Genomic DNA, 19867 nt, shown 5'->3' with positions numbered 1-19867 from the left:
AACATTTTCACCCAGCACAAAAAAAATTAGTGCTGGTGTCAGGCGGAGGCTGCCACTCAAAAGGGTCCATTCTCTTGCTACCATCTTATGGAGACTTCACTTGGAGGGTCTCAAATTACAGTCCAGGTAGGTTAATATAATGAAAGTTAATGCCTGAAGTCTTGTGGTCCCAAGCCTTATTTGCCTTTAAAGCAGCATTTCGAATTGGACTTGTAAATGAGTTGGCAGCCCGTGCAGCTGGGCCAGATTTCCTATACCACAACTGCAACTAAGCCAAATTTTACTGCCTGTGCAACTTCTCCTGAATGCTGTATGGAAAGGTCAAAGGTCAGACAGTCAAGTGGCTCCAGTCCAAATCCTTAAGCAGTACCAACTGCAACTAATCTAACAAAATTGAACCAGACAGAGTTCTGGGTGTCTCTCAATGCTAGGCTGCTGCAAGAATGGAGCCCAGGTCCTAACAGATATCTTCAAAACGCCTTGTGCATGAGTCACAGCAGGCAAAGCAAGAGTCCAGTGCCTCATTTTGGCCAGCATACAAAAGGCTTCAAAACAAATGGAAAAGCTGAGCTGGATGGCATACAGAAGATGTAATGGAGGTAGCAAAGAAGCTCTTCTTTCTGTAGGCCATTGAGTAGGCTCAATAATGAACAAGTAGTGCACAACACTAGCGCTTCATTGCATTCAAGCTGTACACCACAGAACCATCTCAATTCCTAGGGAAATGAGTGTGTGTTCAGCAGCAATCATGTGAATCACCTGGGTCATATTTGCGTTCCACAGGTCCACCAGATCCACCAGCCATATCAGCTGGGAACAACCCCCCCCCCAAGCCAGCTTATGGGGGCAGATTATACTAATGAACACCAAAAGGTGATAAGAGAAATATATAAAAAAATAAAAAAGATTGTCCAGTAGCACCTTAGAGACTAACTAAGTTTGTTCTTGATATAAGCTTTTGTGTGCATGCACACTTCTTCAGATACACTGAAACAGAAGTCACCAGACCCTTATATATGGTGGGTGGGTGGGGTGGAGTTTTTCTCAGTAGGAGATGGGCAATTGACTCAATGGGTATGGTAAACCTGTTGAGGACTGTTAACGACTGCAATTAGTCCTACAGGAAAAAGCAAGGGATAGTATGCAGATGATTAGCATATGTAATGAGACAGGAATCCGGTATCTCTATTAAGACCAGGTCTTTCCATAGTTTTCAGTTTAGTGATAAGTTGTAATTCAGCAACTTCTCTTTCAAATCTGTTTTTAAAATTCTTTTGTAATAAGACAGCTGATTTGAGATCTGAAGTGTTCTCCTACTGGCTTCTCCATCTTGTGATTCCTGATGTCAGATTTATGTGATAAGAGAATGGTGGTAAAATTCTCCACTCACCCTCTTTCTGTCCAGAGTGTATCTGACTACGTGCATTGGGCCAGTCCCGTGACTGCTGAGATACTAAATAAGTCTGATTCTTAAAAGGTGCTAAACACTAGTATGGTGGGGTGGGGTCATGATTTTATCGAGGTGTGATGCAGCTCTTGTATTTTGACCTAAGTCAAATCAGAGCCCTCACAGATTATCGTGAATCACATAATAGTAGAGTTGGAAGGGATCCTGAGGATCATCTAGTCTGTAATACAGGAATATGCAGCCGTCCCATATGGGGACAAATTGTGTTGCTTTATACGATACAATAATCTTTATTGTCACTGTCCCATACAGAACAACGAAATTGGAAAAAATCTACATCAGACATTCAAAGACCAACAAGCCCTCTATCCCAGCCTGTTTAACCCCCTAAAAACTGATCCCCCAAAATTAAATACAATATACTCCCACAGAGACAACCTTACACTGCGTTTAAAACCAAAATCGCATTTGGATAAAAACTGTTCTCTCTCTCTCTCTCTCTCTGGTGTCCTGTCTGTTTCTTTAGGCACATGGACTTTGAAAGAAGGATGTCCAGAACATGGTCTGTGGAACACTTAAGAGTTCTGAATTCATGATGCTGCTAATGCTGATACGATGCTAAAGTAGTCCAGCAGAATTTTATTTTTAGAAACTAAAGGGTTCATTTAACTTTTATTTTTTTAAAAAATATGCTGTTTAGCTTGGAAAGATCCATCCAGAACACTTCAGATCTCTACAGTCACCTTGAAATGCCTAATGAAGGACAAACACAAGCATAATAAAGCTAAGCTGGCTAGTAGGCCTGTGCATAGCTTATCTGAGGCCCAAGGGCGTCTGGGAGGCACGGGGTGTTCTTGGCATGACAGCATAAGTCTGGCAGGCACCCCCACTGACCAGCTTAGCCCTCCAAGGCCCAGGGCAAGTGTACCCGGTTGCCTTTCCCCTCTGCACAGGCCTGCTGGCCAGTGTGAAGCTGCTAACATTCTTAAAAAAAATTACAAGCAAGAATACACACCACGAAGCTTTTATTTTAATGTAGGAAAGAGCAAGGGACAACCTCCCACTCCAGCAATCAGAAATATGAAATATGGATTTCCCCCTTGTTTTTCAACAAATCAAAATTTAAAGGGACCAGCAAAGGTGTGGGTGGGAGGAGTGTCACAGAGGTACCTGCATGTAATCAGGCAGGCTTAATCAACCATGCTGCAAATAAGATTTTTCATGTTGGGGTCCATGGTATGGTTGCAAATATATAACATTATTTTTAAGACTCAGGGTTTATGTTTACAGGCACTTACTGAAGGGAACATATATGGACTTACAAATTTTGATGCACAGTACCATGCTCTAGGATCAGTGTTTCCTAAACCTGGGTGTCTAGCTGTTTTTGGACTGCAACTCCCATCATTGCTAGCTAGCAGACCAGTGGTCAGGGATGATGGGAATTGTAGTCCGAAAGGAGCTGGCAACTCAAGTTTGGGAAACACTGCTCTAGATAATCTTTTAAAAAAATAAATCGTAACATTTATACACTGCATGATTGTGTGTGGGGGGGTGCCTTTAGAAAAGGTCACATATGTTTTAATGAATGTTGCATTTAGGTTTTAATGTTAATTTTTTCATTTGCTTGGAAAATTAAGTGAGAACACACACATTTTATATTAAAGAAAACTGTATCTTTATTGTAAACAAGGTATAAAGTACATTATAAGAAATATTGTGCAAAAAATTTTAAGTAGTCACAAAATAGATATTACACCATTCTCCAATAGTTCACTTTTCTTCAGTATGGTACAATATAAAGCAGAAAAATGCTTGGATAATTCTGGCATTTGGGGCTGGTGTCTTTACTCTTTCCATTTCCTACACAACCCCCATTTTACTGAATTTAATCAATTTTAAACTATACCTTCAATATATAAAAGCAACTTATATACTTCTATCATAAACTATCCTCCAGAGTAACTGTTCAGAAAGTAGCATACCATACAACCTTTGTCCTTCCTTCTGAATACAAGCTGCGTAGTTTACTCTTTAAGGATTATATTTTAAACAAAGTGCACTGTATTAAGGTTTTGAAAAATTCAGTGGTATAGAACTGTATAGGTATACAGGAAACAATACACAACTTAAAAGCAGAAATATTCAAAGATGCTGGTACAGCTAATGGTACTAATCATGTTGTTTTCTAAGGGTATAGTAAAAATACTATTGGACTTGCTTGTAGTAATAATTGAATAGATCAACTGGAACCATACGGCATCTCTCACTTAACAGTTGTTTGGAACAGCTATAGTTTATATGCTAAGATATGGAGGTACACTAGTGGAATTCCATCATCTTTCATAATTGGGCCTCAGAGAATAAACCAAAAGGAAATTACAGCACTCTGCTTTAAACAGGTCATCCCTGATTCCATAAACTGGTACTTCTTATGTATTTTGTTTACAACACCTCTTCAGAGCACCTGCATAACTCTGGCTTAAACCTAGCTGATGCATTGAGCAGCTGAATAGTTTTCCACATGTTTAAAGCCACATTCTTGTGCTGGCATTGACACTTCCACTTCTCCAAGTACAAAGGAAACCTCCAGCCCTTCTGGTCACTGCTGCTCTCAGAAGTACAGCCAGCCATTGCCTCTCCGTCTGTTCTTGCACCATCAAAGGATGACAGTGCAGAACCACAGACATTTTGCAAGCTGTTTTGTGTCACCATGAACCTCCAACCACAGTGACAGTAGTTAGTTAACAGTATTGTCAGTTGGTGTTATTTCACTGTGCAAGATCAGAAGCAGGAGGTACAATAATATCATTTAATTTGCTCACTTCCATCTGCCAGTTTGGTAACTTCTTGGCTGACAAATGGCGACGTGCATGCTTTGTTAAGTGGTCACTCCTCATGAATCGGCGATTACACATTGGACAGGCAAATTTTTTCTCTCCTGTGTGTGTTCTGCGATGGCGAGACAGTTCATCAGAACGTGCAAATCTCCTATCACAGCCCTTCCAACTACAGCTGAATGGCTTCTCTCCTAAAATACAAAATGGTAGAAACAGAGCATTTATTTACCAACAGAATATACAGTTTTTGTTGCACCCATTTTCAAGAAACAGAACAAGACGTATTCTAAGAAAAATCCTCATCTGCGCTGTCAACACAGACCAGACAAAACCTTATAGAATCACTGTCTTTGTAATTCCACAACCTGTACAGCCATTTTTCAAAAAGCATACGGTACTTCAAATTAAGCTTTCAGACTTCCAATCACAAACCTAGAAGAATCCCTAGACCATCAACGTTATTATCCAAAGTACATGGGCAGACAACTACTATTGAAGATGGGCATTCAAACCATCAAATAAAGCATTAGTTTTATATTGCAGTAAGGTTAAATTTACACAAATAATCTGAGGTCTCAAAACCTACCTTCATGAAAGTGTGATTATGCAAAATATTGGATTTGGAAATTGCCAGGCTCCAAAATATTACTGAAATGTTTGGTCATGATTGCATTTGTGCATAATTACATAATACCTCTCTTTTACTATATTTAGCTTTACTGTACCACTATTAGATTCACTAGCCATTCTAAAACAGCAAAACAGTGACAGAATGAAACATATGCTTAGACCTCAGCAGTGAGATAAAAATGCAATAGCCTTTGCTAAGATTGCAGTCCTATACATATATATCAGGGAGAAATAGCCCACTAAACTCAATATGCATAGATCTGCACTATTAGTGAAAAATTCCTATGCAGGTGAAATAATGTTGAGGAAAACTTTGGGCTTTCCGTTATGTTTTCCACAATACAAAACTCAGTAAAAGAGAAACCTCAGTATTACATGAATGAAATGCAGACACACACAAACAAAACAATTTCCAACTTCTCAAGCAAAATTTACCTGTGTGTGTTCTAACATGTGCTTTCAAATGGGAACTCTTGAAATATGTTTTTCCACATCCTGGATAGCTGCACACATGGCTTCTTATTCTTAAAGAGTCAATGGATGGAGTGATTTTTGTTGAAGCAGGAGCAAAACCTGGAGCAGGAGCGATAGGTGAGAGCCTGGTGCCATTGGGACTGATCACAGGTGCTTTTGGATTCTGAACAACAGTCTGTGGAACAACAAACATAACAGCTCCTTTGGGAACTTGGGCTCCCATGAACACCATAGGCTGACAAAGGTTTGGTGACAACTGACTGCAGGGAGTGTTGGGTACTACTGCTGTCACAACAGAGTTGTTAGCAGACAGCGGAACCATCTGGCAAACCAATGGCACAGGAGGGACTCCCCCTGCTTGCACAGGAGATGTGGGAACTACCAGGGAAGAGCGTTGTGCTGAACCAGGAACAGGCAGAGGACTACTGAGTGTGGTCTGCATGAAAGGCACTGGACTGACTGCCAACACTGAATGTTTTTCTTCTTTCACATCGGGCCACTTATCTTCAGACACTGCAGCAGCCGGTGACACGCTTTCACAAGATGGATTTTGTTTCGGTTTTGCATTGCCTTCTTGCCTTGCTTCCCTTGTGTAATCATCCCGACACCTCAAAATGCTGTCTGTTCTTGCTGGACAGATTCTGTGACTGCAAAGCTGAGCATCGGCTGTATGGCGAATGACACTTGTCGCCTGTGCTTTCAGCATTCTCGATTCTGAAACTTTTTCAGTCTTCTTAAAAGCTGTTGGAGGGCCCTGCTCAGAAGTGTCAACAAGTGACTTGCTCTTTACAGTAGGTGGCGCTGGTGCAATGGGATGGACTGACTGAGCCATTTCAAGGTCAGAAGGGCTGTAGGGCGGAGTCAAGCACTGGAAGAATAAAAACATGGTGCAATTAGCTCTCTATGCAACACAACTAATTAGCATGATCTATGAACTTCAGGCTGCAATTCTACACATGCTTACTTCAGAGCAAGTGCCAATAAATGGAGTAAATTTCCTTCTGAAGAAGCATGCATAGGACTTAGTTGTAAATAAGAAATTTATAATAATTGAATAAAGCTTACAAAGGCTGATATTTGAAAGTCAGCAGCAGGTAGCAGGTTGTCCTCAATTTCTTCAGATGTATCTGATGCTGGTGTTATTGGTCTCAGTTCAACGTACTTCTTGAAGTCTGATTTCCAACTGCAGCTCATGGACATTAAAGCTTCTACTGCTTCAAAATCACTCCTAATGTGCCGCTTTTCAGTTATCACCTCCATTCCTTCCTGCTATGAAAAAGAGAGGGTGCTTTTCAGTATCAAACAGCAAATATAAGCTTATATGTTCATCAAATATTTAAAAAAACAGATTATATGTAGTAACTCCAGTGTTTTTAAGAGCCTCTCCTTTTTCCTATACCCCTCCTTTGAATGGATTATTTATTCCTAGGTTGGATACCATGAAAACTGTAATCAGCCAAGCGTAATGAAATCTTATTGACCTCAATGAAACTCAGTCCACAAAACAATTAAGCTTATAGTTAAACCAATGTATCTCATTCGATCAAAACAGTTTATGTCAAAGTACTTCAGTCCAATTGGATTCAGATCAGTCTGCAAGGTTATGTAGAAACACTTAAAATGTTTCCCAGATCATTCTATAGACACCTATGTGATGTCCTATGCCATTTTCCCAGAATTGTAGTTGGAAGGGACCACTAGCACAATCTAGTTCCAACCTCCTGCACCCAACATGGGGCATGAACCCATGACCCTAAGATTAAGAGTCTTATGCTCCAGCAACCAAGCTATCTCAAGTGTTAAAACAAGTTTCAAAAACTGAGTCTTCCCATCAGGGAACTGAACCTTGGGTCTCCTGCGTGACAGGCAGGGATACTTACTACTACACTCTTATTTCATTATTTTTATGGTGTACCTTTGCTATTCCAAAGCACAATCCTATACAAGCATGCTCGGAAAGTCATTTGTCACTGGAGTTTGGTGGCACATACCCCCAGGCAAACATGCACTGACTTCAGCCTTCAAGGTTCCTTTATTGCTACTATTGTGTTTTAGACAAGCTAGGGACACAGCCTTGTGTTTTTAAGTACTTGCTTTGTGCTAATTCATTCCATTACTAACACAACAAGGGAGCTGTGCTTCTCTCAAAAACGCGTGGCCTACACATGGGAATTAAAACCAAGTCTTGTTTCTGTAGGGCTTCAGCTTGGCTATCCTGAGGTGCTCCAAGTTGTGGCTTAGGGTTTCCTGTGAACAACTTGCTCCCCCCCCCAAAAAAAACACGCCACCCCTCAAATTCCTTGCTCGTTTCCTGCGTGCGGAAAACGCGCCCAGCCAGAGGTCTGAAGGATGCGTTTTGAATTTATGTGCAGCACTTTTTACCCGCCTTTATTAAAGCCCCGTGCATAAGATCTCTTTCCCATGAAGTTGGCTAACCCGCCAATGCCTGTCTTCGGCGGCAACCCCTCCACTATAAGTCACGCCCTGAAGCGCGCGCTGCAAGGCCGCCATACAGGCGCGGAGGGCCGAGCACCGAAAGGGAATGGCTACATCCGCCGCCGCCGCTCGGCAACTACAAGGCCTAAGGAAGGCGGGGGCAGGGAGATCCTCGCCGGCAGCCGGATCTTGGAGCCCAGCCACGTTCACCTCAGAGAGCCTCCGCCGGTGACTCACGCGCCCCGCCCGCCCATTCCAAACAGCACGCACTCGCTTCCTGAAGGACCGCCCTGCCCGCCGCCTATTGGCCGCCAACGTCGGGCGCCGCGGGAGACGATTGGCCGGCGGCTACCCCCCCCACCCGAGAGAGAGTGTAGGCTCAGTGGGCGGGGACATGTGAACAAAGCGTGATCAGCGGCTGTTGCTCGGCGCTCGGGGAACGAGGACTGGGAATTGCCGCTCGGCGACCTTTCCCCTACTTCCTTGCCGCGCGTTCTAGAATGCGAGAGACAGGGAAGGGAGGGGCGGCTCGAGCTCTCGCAGGCCCCGCCCACTCTCCCCCTCCCACGCCTGGAGGCGAAAGGAGCAGAAGCGAGCATCTGTGCGTGCCGGAAGAGATCTCGCCTGCTGCTGCTGGGAAAAGCTGATGATGCTCGTCCCCTTGTATCTCCCGCGCGGGGGCGAGCCTTGAACTCAGCGCCCCAACCCTTCCACCCCACCGGTCCTTGAGGCTTCTGTAAACGCACATTTTTTTCTGGGAGGCCCCCTACCCCCCCCCGTTTCCTGCGCGTGGGTTTGGGCAGGCCTGGCCCGCTCCCCCAAAGGCACCAACAGCCGGGCGAATGTTTGCTTCCTCCTCCTGCAACCTGATGGGCGTCAGGAAGCCGCGCGCACACAGAAAAGCCAAGCCCTCGAGGCTGCAGCGCTACCCTTGCGCGGCGCCCCCGAATCCAACGCGCTCTGCTGGGGACAGAAAGCGGCTTCCGCCTGCAAAATGGGGGGGGGGGGGGAGAGAAGTTCCCGACCAGGCTCGTCTGCTAGAGAAGGAGGCGGAAGGAAAGGGGCGAATGCACACCGCCAAGCGGGAGCCTCGCCCGGAGGAATGTGGGGCGAGCGGTTGGCGCCCTCATTTTATTCTGGAAGGCCCGCCTCGCCCGCTCAGGGAATGCGGCTCGCCCTCGCCCGGCCTCTTTCCGCTTTCCTCCAGTCATACCATGACCCACCCCGGGGCCGGGCTCCCCCCTCAGCGCCGCCGCCACCCACCCACCCAAGTCCTGGCGCCCCCCAAACCGCTTCACCGAGCCCCCCGTCACCCACACATTGGGTCTCACTCACGCCCTGTTCGTTTGTTTGCTGCTTCCCTTCCTCGCATTGGGGCTCTCTAAGCGAGCTGCCTGCCGCCACATGCCGCCTCTTCAGTTCCCGACCTCCCTCACCTCTCTTTCCACACGCGGGGTTGCTTTCTACCAGCTTCTTTTTCGATCTCTTATTTCCCGGGTAATTCCACAATAGTTGTTCTTCCTCGGCAGTCTTTAAGCCTCTTTCAATCCCTCCCCTCCCCCCGCCCGCTTTTTCCTTTTCACTCAAAGAGTTTTCACTCAAAGAGTTGCCTTTCATAGAATTGGAAGGGACCCCCAGGGTCATCTAGTCCAACCCCCTGCTGCAATACAGGATTCTCACCATAGACTCAGGCCACATACCAAAAGGTTTCCCCTCGAAGAGGGCCGCACCAGATGCTCCCCTATAGCCATACTCCCAGGCAGTTTCCAAGAGCTTCGCCTCCCCCCCCCAAAAAAAGCTCCTTTCAAACTCAAATATATATAATCCAATTGTGTTGCGTAGCAACATTTATGCACTGCACCCCAGTCCTTACAGCTCGCTGCACACACCCGTTTATCAACCAAATATTCGTTTTCACAACACACACACCCTTGCAAAAAAAAGGTTCCACTAAGCCCCATTTCCTTCCTCCCCAACAGGTCTTTCGCTTCTTAAAAGCCTCTGACCGAGACACACCTCAAGCTGGCTGGATCTCTCTCTGCGTTGCCCTTTTGAACAAATACGCCTTTTCCATCTCTTAACAGAAATCGCATCTTTCCCTTCTCCGCCAGAAGCACTTTTTCCCCAGCTGAAAGCTTGGTCCCCGCCCCCCAATCCACTCCACCGCTCCAACTGACTCTTGCAATGGACGGATAGATCTACTTACAGCAAGCTGGAAAGGAGACACTCCAAAATTCAGCATGACCCCCGATGGAAGGCGCCTCTCTCTCCCCCACCCCCCCGTCAGGCTGCAGCCCTGATGCTGAACCAGCGAGGCTGCAGCTGTTGACAAGTTCCCTCCCCGCCCCGGGCGTTCTCTGCCTGCCGCTGTCTTTATTTTCCTCTTTTTGTTCGCGGGCAGCTCCTCATTCAGGTGGCGGCTCCCCAGCGCAGCGCGAGCAAAGGCGGGCGCCAGGCGCGGCCAATCGCCTGCAAAGGTGTGTGAGGCCCTGGCCAATGAGCGGGCGGGGGCTGCGCGTGATCAGCGGCTGCCCAGCAGCGTGGAGACAAAGTCATCTCGGCGTGTACACAAACCCGGCAGCGTGTCCCGGCGCAGCCTTCGGATAAGTCCCAGTTGCTGGCTGAGTCAGTGTCACGTCTCTTCCCGCCCCCGCCCCTCCTCCCCTCCCCTTCACCGGATCCCTGTGGGAGAGGCGAGGTGGGCTGCAGGGATCTTGTGCTTAGCAACTAAGACAGCTGGTGGTAAAAGTGGCATGCAAGAATTTCATTTTATTTTTTAACCCTCCCCATTCGGCTCCATCGTCTTATACAGATAAGATATGCATATAACAGGAAGTAACCATGAATGTGGGTGGTAATATTGTTCCACAGGGAACCAGTAGCTAGGCAACTGAGTGTAGCTTTTAAGCAGCATCAGAGACAACAGATTTATTTCTTTGTTTTTAATCCTTTGGCACTTATCAAGCTCACTGTAGCCCATGAAAATTTATGCTACAATAAGCTAAGGTGACACAAAACTCCTGTTTTCCCTAAACTAACAAGAGTTTTGTGGCACTTTGAGTTACTGCAGCATAAATGTTCATGGGCCACAATGAACTTGGTAATCTTTCAGGTGCCAGACAACTCTTTTGTTGCCTGTCTAGAACCTGCTTAGGACTGGGCACTGTTTACTATTCACCTATTTGAGGAAGAGTGTGATAATTTGTTTAAGAAGCTTGGCAATTAAGACTTCAGAGAATTTTAAGACCTGAAATTTTCTGGTAAGGCTTGGGAGGCAGGGAACCAAATTCTGTTCTTTTATTTGTTTGTTTGTGAAATTTATATACCAGCTTTTCCTTCAAGAAGCTCAAGGTGACATATATCCCCTTTCCATTTTATCCTCACAACAACCCTGTGAGGTAGGTTAGGCTGAGAGATTGTAACTAGTTCAAGGCTACCCATTGAACTTCATATCTGAGTGGGGATTTGAACCCTGTTCTCCTAGGTCATTGTCTGGCATTCTAACCATTCCACCACACTGGCTTTCTTCCTGTATCAGAAGGAATAGGGAAAACATCAACATTAGGGATTGCATGAAAGGCCTGTCTCTGCTGAGGTGGGGATGGCTGTACAGTTGCAAGGTGAGCGAGCCATAAATAGTACTATCAGTAGCAATGAAGGTATAATACAGCTAACAGCAGTAGCAGACGACTTCGCTCCTGAGTTTAGCCTACCTAATTCCCTTTCTTAGCCTCCGTGTGGAAATTCTGTTGTGCAGCTCCTGGCTGAGCCAAGTTCTGGAAAAAATCTTAGCTGACTATCCATGTCAGTTTTTATGGACATCACAGCCACCCACTCCATGCTGCTCTGAATATCTAACATGTTTTGCCATATTCTGTGGAAAAAGTTGAAGTAGCCTGTTTAATCTCAGGTATTCCTGTCCTCCTTTCTGTTCTTTGTTTGCTGTAATACATAGAATCCAAAACAGAGTTCAGTTTTTGTTTATGCTGGCTTCAGAAGAGTTCAGATTGCAGTGTTAACCCTAAATTATTACTGTTTACATTTGTTTCTCTTTGATCTTAATATCTCTGAACAAACATATCAGTGCTTTCTATCATTCTGGTCTACGTGCCTTGTTCTTGCCTGTAGTTTTCAATGCAGAATTAGGTGCCCCCAACTTCTGACACATGTAAATGAAGAGATGCAAAGTGTTGTTTTTGAAGTAGGTTAAGTGATACTTCCTTCTGAGTAAACACGGCTAGGATTGTGCCACAAGTCCTGTCCATATGTTACACATATGACTACGGTGTGAGTGTCTTAAATCCCTATTAATTGCCACTACCATTGCTCATAATAAGGATTCATTCCTGTTTGGCTATTAGTGTGGTATTAAGTAAGATGTTGCTGTTTTGTCTGGATAAGAAATGTTCTTGGATTCCACGGTGGAAAATGTGTGGCTCTTTTATCTGTCCTATGATTGTACAGTGGTACCTCAGGTTACATACGCTTCAGGTTACAGACTTCGCTAACCCAGAAATAGTACCTCGGGTTAAGAACTTTGCTTCAGGATGAGAACAGAAATCGTGCTCCGGCGGCGCTGCAGCAGCAGGAGGCCCTATTAGCTAAAGTGGTGCTTCAGGTTAAGAACAGTTTCAGGTTAAGTACGGACCTCCAGAATGAATTAAGTACTTAACCTGAGATACCACTGTACTTAGGTAGATTCATTTTTCTGCTAATGTATTTCTTTTTGTTTCTATTTATTATCATTCAAAGATCACAGGGTTGTTTACAACATACATATACAAAATGAGAGCACACAATGCATAACAAAAAAACCAAAAAGAAACCAATAACCCCCTTCCACAAACACATCTGAAACACCATGGATTATAATCTGACAAAGTTATAGAGAAACATCAGGTGAAACACTGGACTCAGCTTCATTTTACTTCTGCAAAATGGAGATGAGTCATGGCTTCCTTTCAATTATGCTGGTGAGCAGGAGGACTGTACATGCTTTTTATACTGAAAGTATATGAACTACGAGCTGCATGTGCACTTATTTTGGCATTCTGATATGAAACAAGAAAGAAAGAAAAGTAAGCCCCTAAGAGGAGAAACGATGAAGGGTGTGATAGCTGTGTGGTAGCGTGTCAATTGCAGTGCAAGTGTGCTGCTCCTGTGATCACGCCTTGTCATCTAGTATGAATATGTATGTGAATCCACAGCTTTGGCTAAATAGGACACAGTGTGAGTTGACATGATACTTCTATGCACTAAGTTCAGATCAAACTAGTAGTTAATGTCTTTCCAATCAGGAAAAGAGCCAGCACAATGAATGTTAAATTTGGTTGTGGGCAATGTTTGTTAGAATCCTGTCTCAGCCCAGGACTCATTGGGTGCTGTGGTACCATCCATGCCTTAGTTGGGAATCTGGCTTGTCCTCGGCCACCCAGAGAGCCTTTGCCAGAGTAAGAATTTTAACTAATACATCTCGCATCTGATTAACACTTTTGTTTGTGCTGGCTCTTTCTTGGTTGCCTGACAGCTGCACTAGGGCCCCTTATAAACACACGTCTGTTTTTGAATGGGCTTAGTCCTCACCACTGCATTACAGTGCCCCCATATTTGGTGAGATGAGACCTAAACTGCTTTCTTAATAGCGAATTATTATTATTATTATTATTATTATTATTATTATTATTATTATTAGCTATTAAGAAAGCAGAATTTATTGCTTTCGGTTACTTATGATCACTTTAATTATTGTCAAAACAAAAAAATTTCCTTCCAGTAGCACCTTAAAGACCAACTAAGTTAGTTCTTGGTATGAGCTTTCGTGTGCATGCACACTTCTTCAGAAAGGATTTTGTTTTGTTTTGACTATGGCAGACCAACATGGCTACCTATCTGTAACTTTAATTATTGTCGATATCTTTGACTTCCATATTTTCTCAGGAAGCCACAAGTTCGCCTTCAAGGTCGCATTCCATTGATGTAGCAATGCTGAATTGCCATGGAATTGTCAAGATAATATACCAAGGAAATTTGGAATGTGCTGGGCCAGCTGGGTGAACATAAACAGATCTATGCATTGTGATAACTGCAGCTCCTGAGTCAGAGGCAGAGCAGCAAAAGTGGATGGAGAAACCATAAAAGTGCAGAGGCGCTTGACCCTTTCTGCTTAAAGGCATATAAAAGGGAAGACTGCTGTCTGGGGGGGGAGTCAGAGACTGGGGGAATTGCATGAGGTGAGTATTGCACCATCCCTAGGACCCTTTGGTGAGAACAGAAAGCTGGGGAAGTAGGTGAAATCCTGGTGAGAGTGGAGCTTTGAGAGAGGAGGATAGGGATAGGGGGACACATTGAATATCTGGTCTGCTGTTAACTTACATTGCTCTTTGTGCAATAAAATAAGCTGCTTGTGAGGAGGCTGCTATTGTTTGCATTTGTACTTTATTAATATTTCTGCACTGTGGCGAATTTTGTCATGCTAGACCCACTGTAAATGGACTTCCCTGTATTTTGCACTGAGACCCTCAAGGACATAATATGTGTCTGTGTGGATATGTGTGGATAATATGTGGAGACGGGAGGGAGCTCTGAGCTGACGTAATTAACAGGGTGATGGGCAGAGGGAGGTGCAGCCGTGCTGTTTAAAGAACAGGGTTAACAGAAAACTGGAAACCGTCACCCACTCTGAACCATCCCTCAATCAACAAATATTCGGTAGCCATGCCAACCTTCCCTCCTACCATGTGGCGCCGCTGGTGAACACATCAGGCCATAATAAAGCAACATTCACAGTATGATTGCAAGTGAAAGGACTGACTGTGGACTGGGTTGTAGTGGGGAGGAGAGGATATAGTAATTGTGATTTATCCTTCCAGGTTCCCATGTGTGTTGATTGATCAGAGTTTCAAAATCCCATCCTTGGCAATAAAAGCATAGGAATTAGACGACACAGCCTTGTTTTGAGCAAGTCCACCTATGAAGCAAGGTGTCCCCCTTTCTTATTCTGCTTAATGAAGAATTAAGCAACAACCTGCGAAGTAAGTTTAAAAATAGGATTTACTTACTTTATATTCATGCATTGGTTCACAGCAACAGTAGCAGTAAGAACCATGCAGGCAAGATACTTATATTTACAGTATAACAAGCTCCAGGCATGTGCCTTAAGCTGGAGAAAGTGGCAGCATGTCTGCATCCAACACTGGTCAGAGCAAGGGAGAGGAGAGGGGAACCTGGCAATTTGGGGCACAGGGTCATTGAGGTGCTAGAAACACTCTGCTTTATCTCCATTCCATATGGATTAGGAGAGGCTGTGCAGGTGTTGTTGCGATGCTTAGAGGCAGTGATGGACCAAATGGGACCAATAAACTGAATCTGTTCAAGACACAGGTGCTGAAGGTATTATTATTATTACTATTACTACTATTACTTATTAAATTTCTATAACCCCTTCATCCAAGGATCACAGGACAGTTTACAATATAAAAACACAAAAATATATAACATAGTAACAGACAAAACCAATACCCCTACCCCCCCAGTTGAAAAGGCCATAGATTGTTTAATTAACCAAAGGCCTGTGAGAAGAGGAATGATTTGGCCCGGTGCCTAAATATATGTAATGAAGGCAGCAGGCGATTCACCACAGGAGAGGCCCATTCTCCTGTTGCCACCCACTAGACTCTGATGGAGGGGGCACAGGAAGATGGGGCCCCACAGATGATGATCGCAGCTGTAGGTGATTCTCAAGTCCTGGAATTTGGTAGATGGCTTGCTCTGGATGGGTTTGCACTTCCCAAAAAGAACAATAAGGGTTTTCCTCAAGTCAAGGCTGTCAGTTGAGATCCAGGTTGCCTCTGCAACTGTTAACTGGATCGTGAGAGCCTGGCCTCAGTAATCCATGCACTAGTAACCTCTCGATTTGATTACTGCAATGCATTCAACATGGGGTATGCTTGTTAAGGACATTCTGGAAGCTGCAGCTAGTGAAAAACACAGCCACCGTGCCATTAGGTGTCATGAGACACCGATCCTCGGGAGGAAAGGGTTAAATCTCCTCTCCCCCCCCCCCACCTGTGATTTCAGTTATTATCAACCACCACCACCCAGTGGGGGAAGTAAGTACAGTGGGCAATATCCAGTCAAGGAGTTAAACATTAGTGCAACAACTTTTAGCTATCCAGTGTAATTTCCCCACCTTCTCTTCTTCCTACCCGCACTCTTGGCCCCTCCATTAAATCTGTTCCTTAAGGTTGGGGGGAAATCATCCCATGTTGCAAATGTGACTACTTCTGGGTCTAGATAGCAGACCCCTTCCAGAAACCAGCAACTCAGATGCACAGTTCCAGTTCAGTGTTGATATGCCACACTCTAGGAGTTGTTGCTTGGTGCATCCTGTCTATTTTGTATGTTTTATACTTTGCTAATCCTTTCTGGTAAGACATTCCTCTTTTGGGTTTTGGTTCTGGATCAAACAGCACTTAGCAAAGTGTCTCTTGCTTGTTTTGTAGCAAAACAATAATTACTATACCATTGTTGTTGTTTCTTTTCTGTGATTTCTCTAGCTAGGGTCCTTCCTTTAGCAGCATTTAAAAACGTTGCATGGAGACTGTTACTGTTCACTGCCAAGTTTAATGTTGACTACTGAACAAATGATACCACCAGCTTCTTAAATTATGAATGGCAGACTGGCTGTTGACAAAGCAATTTTATCTTGCTCCCAGAAGCCCAATCAAATTTTAATTAAGGCATGGTAAAAAATAGTTCCACATAAGAAAACTGTTCTCAAAATTGTATGTGTGTGAGAGAGATCCTAGACTTCAATGTTTATTCAGATTCAAACACAGAATAATTATAAACGACTTGGCTGAAGGAATTGAGGGGATGCTTATCAAATTTGCATATGACATCAAACTGGGAGGGGCAGCCAATGCTGAAAAATAAATAAATCAGGATTCAAGATGACCTTAACAAATTGGAGAACTAACAGAATGAATTTCAGTAGGGACAATTGTAAGGTTCTGCACTTGGGCTGGAATAACTGGCTGCACAAATATAAGATGCGGGACACCTGGATTGCCAGAAGTACATGTGGAAAGGATTTAGGAGTCTTCATAGACCACAAGCTCAACATGAGTCAACAGTGTGATGCAGCAGCAAAAAAAGAGATAATACTATTCTAAGCTGCATCAGCAAAAGTATAGTGTCCCGATCAAGGGAAGTAATAGAACCGCTCTATTCTGCCTTGGTCAGACCATACCTGGAATACTGTGTCCCGTTCTGGGCACCACAATTTAAGAAGGATATTGACAAGCTGGAACATATGCAGAGGAGAGCACAAAGATGAAAAAAGGTCTGGAAACCAAGCTTTATGAGGAACGGTCAAGAAAGTTGGGTGTGTTTAGCCTGGAAAAGACGAGACACAGAAGAAATATGATAGCTATTTTCAAATATCTAAAGGACTGTTACATGATGCAAGCTTGTTTTCTCCTGCTCTGGAGGCTAAGACCCAAACCAATGGCTTCAAGTTACAAGAAAGGAGATTCCGACTAAACATCAGAAAGGACTTTCTGACAGTAAGAGCTGTTTGATGGTGGAATGAACTCCCTCAGGAGCAGTGGAGTATCCTTCCTGGGAGGGTTTTAAGCAGAGGTTGGGTGGACATCTGTCTTAGCTAAGATTCCTGCATTGCCGGGGTTGGACTAGATGACCCTTGGAGTCCCTTCTAACTCTACAGTTCTATTATTCTATGGTTCTGTTGTCTACCTGCTAAGCAAATACATCTGCTTCACAGATAAATGTGCACTCAGTAGGCTTTGCCAAGATTCGCACGAGCACGGAAGCAGGGACTGATGCAAAACAAGAGAAAGTAGATAGAAATATTTGTACAGGGTTATGTGGTGAGAAGCCAGGAGTTCTGTTTACAACCCGCCTGTTTAATCTCCAGTTTAGCCTGTTCCCTAACAAAAAAAAATTAAGGCTGATGGTGACTTGTCTGAGATAGTTAATGAATCCATGATGGATCTGGGGCAGAACCAAGGCTAAAATTCGTGACTTTATGGACCATGTTGATGTTGTTCCAGAGTCATCTCTTAATATTGATTGCCAGCATGCATAAGCCAAATCAGATGCCCTTTTAGTTAGCCTGCATGTTTCCTGTTGTTCAAAGAGTGCAATTTATCAAACATGGCATACTTAATGTTTTTAGTGTTTTTCTGGCATCGTCAACTGAACCCCCAGCAAATGCCTAAGCAGTGAGTTTCTCCACTAGCCATTCAGCGCCAGGCTAGCATTTTGTTCTTTAAAATTAAGGTACTGTACTTACAATATTTTGGTAGTTTAGAGGAAGCTGCTCTGAGGGAAGCACAACATGTCATGTTTGTGCAACATTCAAAACCCTTTGTGTCATATCCCAAGTCTGGATCTGAAACCCTGCTTTGGTTTGTCCATAAGGGGGGAAGCAGGACTGTTACATAAGATAAGCTGCTAGCTTCCCTGGTACTTGGTGAGGAGAGAAGAGGATTTGAGGCATGTGAAGAATGAGACCTACATAAATAGAGCATATATGTATGAGTAGCAGTGGACTTTTGCTTTACATACCAGCTAAGTGTGACTCAAAAGTTGTATACAGTATGCACTGCTTCTAATTATTATAACCCCAGCTCTTGAGTCTTGTACCAGGCATAGGCAAACTCGGCCCTCCAGATGTTTTAGGACTACAAATCCCATCATCCCTGACCACTGGTCCTGTTAGCTAAGGATGATGGGAGTTGTAGTCCCAAAACATCTGGAGGGCCGAGTTTGCCTATGCCTGTCAAGCTTCTAACTAGAAAGCATACTTACAGTACAATTGAATCATGTTTACCCAGAAGTAAGTTCCACAGGCTTTATTCCCTGGTAAATGTGTTAGCAGCCATAATCCTAAACTTTGTTTTCTTCTTATACTGTGTTTAGTCTTGCAGAGAAAAAAAAAGCAGTGTTCTGGACTTAATGTTTCAGGTATTTCTCACAGATTAGCTACACACCCAGCTGCGCTTGTTCTCCTCCTGCCTTAATTTAGTGATGTGATGCATGCATGCTTTGTTTTTAAGCAGAAGCAATTAAGGACTGACCTTTAACTCTAAATAAAACCTTGGAGTCTGTTGCAGAACAATTTGCACCAGAATGACACAGTCTGGGTACTTGTTGTCATGCTACAGAGTGTTACTAGGGAGAAAGCACATAGTTTACACGCTTTCCAAACAGGTTCTGGGTACATCAGAGCTTGTTTTTACTTCATTTTTCTTTCTCTCCTGCCTTAGATCCTCTTCTCCTTTCCTTCAGTATATTGCCTCCCCCCTCCCCTTTCCACATATCATGATGATGTTCTTTGGTCATGTGTTAAAGTCAAGGTCCATGAGAATTTTATGAGGTTGATGCAGATAGTTTCAAAGTGAAAAGAGGACTGCAGTCATTTATCTGGCCAGTTAAAGCTACGGCTATCAAACTTGGAAGGTGGCCCTGTGTACACAATCAGCTTTATCTGCAATGTGATATGGATTACGAGATGAAGAAGAAATATGGTAGGCAACTAGAAAAATTGCACCGGGTGACCTGGACCCCACCATTGGTTGATGGTGTGAAGAAGACCAAAACCTTTGGTGGGGAAGGAAAGCAGAGGTGAAAAGAGAAATGCCACTCCTATCCTCAATACAGTGGTACCTCGGGTAAAGTACTTAATTTGTTCTTTCTAAGGTCCGTTCTTAACCTGAAACTGTTCTTAACCTGAAGCACCACTTTAGCTAATGAGGCCTCCCGCTGCCGCCACCAGAGCATGATTTCTGTTCTCATCCTGAAGCAAAGTTCTTAACCCGAGGTACTATTTCTTGGTTAGCGGAGTGTGTAACCTGAAGCGTATGTAACCTGAAGCATATATAACCCGAGGTACCACTGTATGTTGAAATTGCAGTGGCAGACTTCCTTCTTTTAAATGGCACTTCCTTCTTTTAAAATGGCACTCTGAGTTGCAACAAAGATAGAAGCAATTGTTGGAGCTGTCGCTGAATGAACAGAAATGTGAACACTCTCAAGTAATCCAGGAGTTTGAAGG

General features: G+C 44.0%; 1 protein-coding gene across 5 annotated transcripts; it reads right to left on the bottom strand.

Annotated features, from left to right (window-relative positions):
• Positions 1 to 3062: 3062 nt before the first annotated feature.
• KLF10 (KLF transcription factor 10) lies at positions 3063 to 10330 on the bottom strand. 5 transcript variants are annotated; one of them, XM_083748758.1, is made up of 4 exons: positions 9995 to 10330; positions 6418 to 6621; positions 5314 to 6220; positions 3063 to 4439 (listed from the first exon to the last, which is right to left on the bottom strand). In XM_083748758.1, exons 1-4 carry the CDS (start codon positions 10028 to 10030, stop codon positions 4180 to 4182), a joined length of 1407 nt encoding a protein of 468 aa, XP_083604884.1. In that variant the 5' UTR covers positions 10031 to 10330; the 3' UTR covers positions 3063 to 4179. The 5 variants fall into 5 exon arrangements, with proteins under 5 accessions (XP_083604884.1, XP_083604885.1, XP_083604886.1 ...); XM_083748759.1 differs by having other exon boundaries at positions 6418 to 6618; XM_083748760.1 differs by lacking the exon at positions 9995 to 10330 and adding an exon at positions 9805 to 9985.
• Positions 10331 to 19867: the final 9537 nt, after the last annotated feature.

The sequence above is a fragment of the Podarcis gaigeae genome, assembly GCF_964106915.1.
Source record: "Podarcis gaigeae genome assembly, chromosome: 7".
Taxonomy (NCBI): domain Eukaryota; kingdom Metazoa; phylum Chordata; class Lepidosauria; order Squamata; family Lacertidae; genus Podarcis; species Podarcis gaigeae.
This window is presented reverse-complemented; position numbering and strand designations above follow the sequence as displayed.